Here is a 6,850-nt window from a genome sequence, read left to right as displayed (position 1 = left end):
TTCTGTTCTACTCCACTATACCCTGGGTTAATCCATAGGGTTTCCACGGTTTCAAATTATCTGACCTGCCCTTGATTGTAGCTAAGGTCTACGAACCAATCAAAAAAAGAATTTACATTAGATAACCACATTTATGTCCATTTACTGAATGATTTATATAAATGATGTATATATTTCTAATTCATGCATATTTAATTGTATTATCAAAATCTGTAGTATGTTTCGCTGATTTCAAATATGTATAACATTTATATGTTCGACTTTTGTTATTGTTATTACTATCTGAAATATTTCATTCCGTTATGTTTATTATTATTGAACTTATACTTGGCGATTTGATTAACACTAACATTTCTACTATATCACCTGGACGTAAAACTCCAGGAACGAAGGGACGATTCTCAATTAAACTCTCAATATAAACGTCCGGACTTCATTAATATATTTTATCACCCAATAATACATTCTACAGTAGATATCGCTTGTGTGATATATTTCATAATGTACTGCGATATCTCCTTAGGAGATATCGCTTTACATGAATTTGATTGGTCAGTTGAAAAGGAACTACTTTTTTTTTATTTTCAAAGAACAGTTCATTTCTTATTAAAAGCAACTTTTTTTTTTATTAAAAATGAACTATTGTTATTCAATTGACCTTGATGGAAAAATTGGGTCAATATAAAGGACTTTGCAATGGTTGAATTGCTGTCAAAAAATGATGTATCACTACGCCGTAATGTTCAGTAAAAGTGAAATCTACAGCAAAGAATTATATTTATCTATTTGTGCATGTAAGAAGGGATTGGGTGATAAATAAAATCTCCTACTCGTCTACTCCTACTCAACTTGTGTTGATATTTTTTGATATCAAAAAAGACTGGTAGGAGATTCTCTATATATAATATGTTGTTAATAAATACGCATTCCTAACCTTGTCCGATGAGAGTTACTTCCCTTTGCCAACTTCTTTTACAATCAATGATTTATGGATTTGGTCGATGAAAATATACTATCATCCAGGGCAGATAAATTGAAAAAGTGCCCCCCCCCCTAGATTAATCCTGGGAAGAGAGAGAGAGAGAAATGGGGTCTAACTTCCACTCGACACAGACTAGGTCATTTCGGGACTAACATATGGTTTTAATTTTATTTCAATAATTCGCTTGCGCATAGGGGTCTTTAGCAGTGGGAGGAAACCGGAGGACCCGGAGAAAACCCATGAGGTTGGACAGGCGACCCTACTCCTTGTCACGTACAACCGGGGATTCGAAACCACGCCAGTCGACTCAATGACAGACTTTATGATAGAACGCGCGCACGCTAACCATTCAGCCATCCAACCCCCCTGGGGTTAGTGGAGTAGAACGGAATGAAACTACCGGGTATACCGATTTTTATTTGAATTCCAGCTGGCTTTTCTTTTACGTACATGACCAGTTCTACAGGGGTGGGTGGGTAAGACGCTGGCTCGCTAGCCTGGAGGTCGGGTGTTCAATCCCTGCATTGGCCAAGAAAGTTCATCCAGATTTTTCGGCGTGGTTTCCCCTTGTCAGTGATGCAGGATGGAGGGCCTGACAAGGACAGCTGTCTAGTCGTTCGGATGGGACGAAAAACCGAGGTCCCGTGTATATATTGGAATGCTCGTAAAAGATCCCCTGGCAGTTGGAATTCGATATAAGAGTAGGCCATAGCGCCGCTGCCTGGGCAAAATTTCCCTCATAGCACACTGTATGGCGTATGCCCGTCTTCATTAGCCCAGGTTATAGGAGCAGAACAAGACAACATACTAACCCGGTGATTAGAGAAAATAGACCATGTATTTTAATGCATGTAGTGTATTAAAAATAACAAGAAACCCTGTGTTGATTAAACAAGAGGTTGCCATGCAAAATACACCAAGAGATGGACAGAGAACAAGCTAAAAAGAATAATGTGATTTTTTGTACAATCAGGGGCCATAATCCAGGAAGTTGCGGTCCAATATGCGCGAATATCGAAAGGAACCGAGATCTTTGGTTTATAAACATACATTTCAAGTTTCATTAAAATCGGATACTATTTTCAATCTTTTGGCGATAAACCTTTGTTCCAAGTCATTGAGTCAGCTGGTGTGGTTTCGATTCCCCAGTTGTACATGACAAGGAGTAGGGTCGCCTGTTCAACCCCATGGGATTTCTCCGGGTCCTCCGGTTTCCTCCCACTAATAACACTAATAAACACCCCTACGCACAAGCCAATTATTGAAATAAAATTGAACCATGTTAATACCGAAATGACCTAGTTTGTGTCAAGTGGACTTAAACTCCATTTCTCTCTCCGTCTCTCTCTCTCTCTCTCTCTCTCTCTCTCCCCACCAAACCATTCAACCTGACGAAGAGCGAGTCATGGATCACATGGTGGCGACACCAAACGACATCATAATGATGGTTGCTAGGTAGAAATGAAATGGGGTTTAACGTCCTACTGTTTTGCTAGGTAGAAGTATCAAAATTCTAAATTTGTTTGCCATTCATGATTAACATCTAAAGCGACAATGAAGTAGACATTTTTCGCCTTAAAAATAGAAATAAGATGAAACAGAATTAAAATGTACACTGAACAAATAAAGAAGTTGGATTATACATTGTCTTAATTTAGAAATTACATGAATGGAAGTTAGAAATTACACGAGTAGAAGTAAGATATTAGCAGGGCTGGGGCCATTACATTGACAATGTAATTAATTACATTACCATTACCATTACTTTTTTAAAGTAATCATTACAATTACTTTCTCATATTTAGCATTGTAATTAATTACCATTACCCATTACATTGAAAGTAATTAATTACCATTACCCATTACTTTATGGGTATATAGATAAAAAAACATTTTTCATAGAAATTAAAAAGACATCCTTATTTTTCTGCAATGAAGCTCCTACAAAATCAAACTCTAATAATTCTTGATTCACATTAATAGATATTTGTGTATCAATTGTTACTTCTATATATTATAACATCAAGGCAAATTTTCAAGTGACAGACAGTGGTGACAACTACTGATGTTTTCACTGTATGACTTGAAATAATGAATTGAAAGTATAGTTAACTAATTTTTTTTTTTCAAGTAATTTTATAAAATTCTCAATCAATCCAAATAGTTTTTCTATAATAATTGTATTTCTGATGAATTATTCAGCCTTACTCTAAAACAAAATATATATTTGTTCTATATTAAGTAACCATAAGATGATGAGATTTTGAAGGCCATTGTTTGGTATGTCACTTGTTACCTTGAGATTAAGATTAAAGTGTTGTAAGACTATTGTCTTTTAATCTAACTGATTGATTGATTGACTGAATGATTGCCTGCAAATTAGCACTAATCTTTGATTACAATATACATCTATTCAGAAAACCACTTTTTAGGTTACATGTTTAAAAAAGTGTCTTACATGTACATAAAAAAATTATAAAAGAAAATGTTTAATGCCTTCTTTTTCTTATTATAATTTGTTTACACTGATCTAAAATTATAATGAATTGGATTTGTCAGATACATTTAATTTACTTCTTTGATGCTAAACAATTTGAGGCTAGTTATATTGGAAATATTTATATGTGCCATAAAATGTAATTGAAATGTAATTGACCATATCATATTAGAAGATAGCATGTTAGAATTTTGAATCTAATATACCGCCATAGTATTGAGGGAGGCACGGTGGGTAAGATGAGGCGTAGAAGTTTTATAAAAGGTGGAAAAATATCACTTTGTTTACGTGTGATTGGGAAGAAGGATGAAAGGAAATGAAATGAAATGAAATGGGGTTTAACGTCCTACTGTTCTGCTCCGAACTGAGCTAATGAAGACGGGCATACGCCATACAGTGTGCTATGAGGGAAATTTTGCCCGAGTAGCAGCGCTACGGACTTCTCTTATATCGAATTCCAACTGCCAAGGGATCTTTTACGTGCACGCCAATATGTACACAGGACCTCAGTTTTTCGTCCTATCCGAACGACTAGACAGCTGTCTTTGTCAGGCCCTCCGAAGGATGAAAGGGGGTTGGGATGATCTTTGATATAATGTCACATGATTACTGTCAGAACTACATCTGACATGCAGGATTATAGATGCCAATAAAATTTTAGACATAATTTAATGATTTGTATCGTTATCGACATTTAATAACTCATAATATATATTACTCTGTCAATATCTGATATTGGACCACCATTACAATTTACGTTTGATAGTAGGAGTTGTACATTATTAAAATATTGTAAGGTACAAAAATTTAGCAGAACTTCTCGTTTGTATTTATTATAATATAACAAAGATTTAGATCAATATAGAATGTTTATTTAAATAAATTTTGATACTATTATGTTCACCAGATCGTCACCAAGAGAAGATAAGTATAAGTATAATATGGTTATGCATTATTAGTATTATTCACCAGCGTGATTTCTCATGTGTCTCTGCAGGTTTCCACCATGTGTGAATGATTTACCACAAACATCACATTTATATGGTTTTTCACCGGAATGAGTTTTGATGTGTGTCTGTAGGGTTCCAGACTGAGTGAATGATTTACTACAAACATCACATTTATAAGGTTTTTCACCTGTATGAGTTCTGATGTGTTTCTGTAGAGTTCCACTATAAGAGAATGATTTACTACAAACATCACAATTAAAAGGTTTTTCACCTGTATGAATTCTCATGTGTGACTGTAGACTACTACCAGCAGTAAATGATTTACCACAAACATCACATTTATAAGGTTTTGCACCAGTATGAGTTCTGATATGTTTCTGTAGAGTTCCACTAGTAGAGAATAATTTACTACACACATCACATTTATAACTTTTTTCACCTGTATGAACTCTGATGTGTATCTGTAGATGGCTTCTATCAGTAAATGATTTACTACAAACATCACATCTATAAGGTTTTTCACCTGTATGACTTCTCATATGTAACTGTAAGCTTCTACCTCGTGTGAATGATTTACCACAAACATCACATTTATAAGGTTTTGCACCAGTATGAGTTCTGATATGTTTCTGTAGAGTTCCACTAGTAGAGAATAATTTACTACACACATCACATTTATAACTTTTTTCACCTGTATGAACTCTGATGTGTATCTGTAGATGGCTTCTATCAGTAAATGATTTACTACAAACATCACATCTATAAGGTTTTTCACCTGTATGACTTCTCATATGTAACTGTAAGCTTCTACCTCGTGTGAATGATTTACCACAAACATCACATTTATAAGGTTTTTCTTTCGTTTGCCCCGCTTCACTAACGTGTATTTCACAGTGTTTTTCTAACTCTGTTTCTAATTTAAATTCTTCATCACACAAATTACACTGATAAACAGTTTCAATATCATCAGTTTTCTCTTCTTTAACATGACAATATTCATCAACATCTTCAGTTTTCTCTTCTTTAACATGACAATATTCATCTACATCATCAGTTTTCTCTTCTTCTTCTTTAACATGACAATATTCATCTATATCATCAGTTTTCTCTTCTTTAACATGACAATATTCATCAACATCATCAGTTTTCTCTTCTTTAACATGACAATATTCATCTACATCATCAGTTTTCTCTTCTTTAACATGTATTTTGGAATGGTTTTCTAAATCATCATATTGTTGAAAAATATCATCACATATAACACACTGATGGAAAGTTTTAACATCATTGGTTTCCTGTAATATATCAAATGAAATGAGGTTTAACGTCCTACTATTATACTCTCACTAGGCATATGCCATATGCTAATTCCTAACATCAACTATATAACAACTCTTCCAGATCCTAGTGTTGTGAAGACAAGTAAAAGGAAATTTGAGCTTTACAAAAACAAAACGAAATAGGATCTGTGTTTTAAAGAGACTGTATTTATATGTGTGTGCAGGTAAGGGTCAGGGTCCCTTCCAGTACCGCCGAGTAATATTGGGCTGTGTGGAGTAGGCTATGCTAGGGTCAATTTGTAGCATATCTGACCCACGGTATATGTTGACACTGGTGGAGCATTATGATTATGCTCATCACACTAAATTATACTGATGAAGAAAACTTTCTGTGTCCCTAATATTCAACAATGTCTTGTGGACGACTTTACCAACATATTTCTATACCCTGACTAGGCGCGACTTTATCCTGTCAAGGAGGAACCACCCTCAAAAATCCTAATGAACAATTGATTGAAATGTTTTATAAAATAAAGTTTTTTTGCAATAAATTAGTATAGAGTGAAGCTCTAAAGCATCGTGCGAAGTGCGGTGCTTGAGCAAAGCTCTTTTCTGGTAACACAGGAGCGTAACTAAATCTGCCCCACAGATTAAAAACTTACCAAATCTCACCCAAGCGAGATTACGCGACTCATAGAAATATTTTTATGACGCGTTTAATCAATGACGTCATATATTTCTGACGTCAATAAAAGATAATTCTCACACTTTTTTGTTCTTTTTTTTTTTTTTTAAAAATAAAATTAATCATACAATTTAGATTTAAATTAAATTCAATTCGGAAAAACAAGATTATTTAACATTACTTGTATCGGATGTCAGCTTGTTTGTAACCTGGCTGTTTCGTACTTAGTTCATTCGTACCTCACATGATCCGTTTCGTACTTCACTTCGTACCTCAAATTGATTTGTACCTTTTCCTGTGTTGTTGAAATCAGTTAAAAAAAATTGAAATAAAGGTGAAACTATTTGATCAAATCCAACGTCAATAATCACAAATCACAATCATAACTCAGCAGAATGGGTTCAATAATCAACACCAGATTAAATACTTTTTCAATCGTTTTTTTTTTAACTGTTT

The 6,850-nt window shown here is 34.3% G+C and overlaps 1 protein-coding gene across 1 annotated transcript; it reads right to left on the bottom strand.

The window, feature by feature from the left end:
• Nucleotides 1-4,256: 4,256 nt before the first annotated feature.
• On the bottom strand, nucleotides 4,257-5,439 carry LOC126818085 (zinc finger protein 239; the record flags this gene model as incomplete). Its single annotated transcript, XM_050545268.2, has 1 exon — nucleotides 4,257-5,439. A coding segment is annotated over one exon (999 nt), but the record flags the coding sequence as incomplete, so codon positions are not given.
• Between the last annotated feature and the right edge of the window lie 1,411 nt (nucleotides 5,440-6,850).

This window comes from Patella vulgata, chromosome 1 (assembly GCF_932274485.2).
Source record: "Patella vulgata chromosome 1, xgPatVulg1.2, whole genome shotgun sequence".
Taxonomy (NCBI): Eukaryota; Metazoa; Mollusca; class Gastropoda; family Patellidae; genus Patella; species Patella vulgata.
This window is presented reverse-complemented; position numbering and strand designations above follow the sequence as displayed.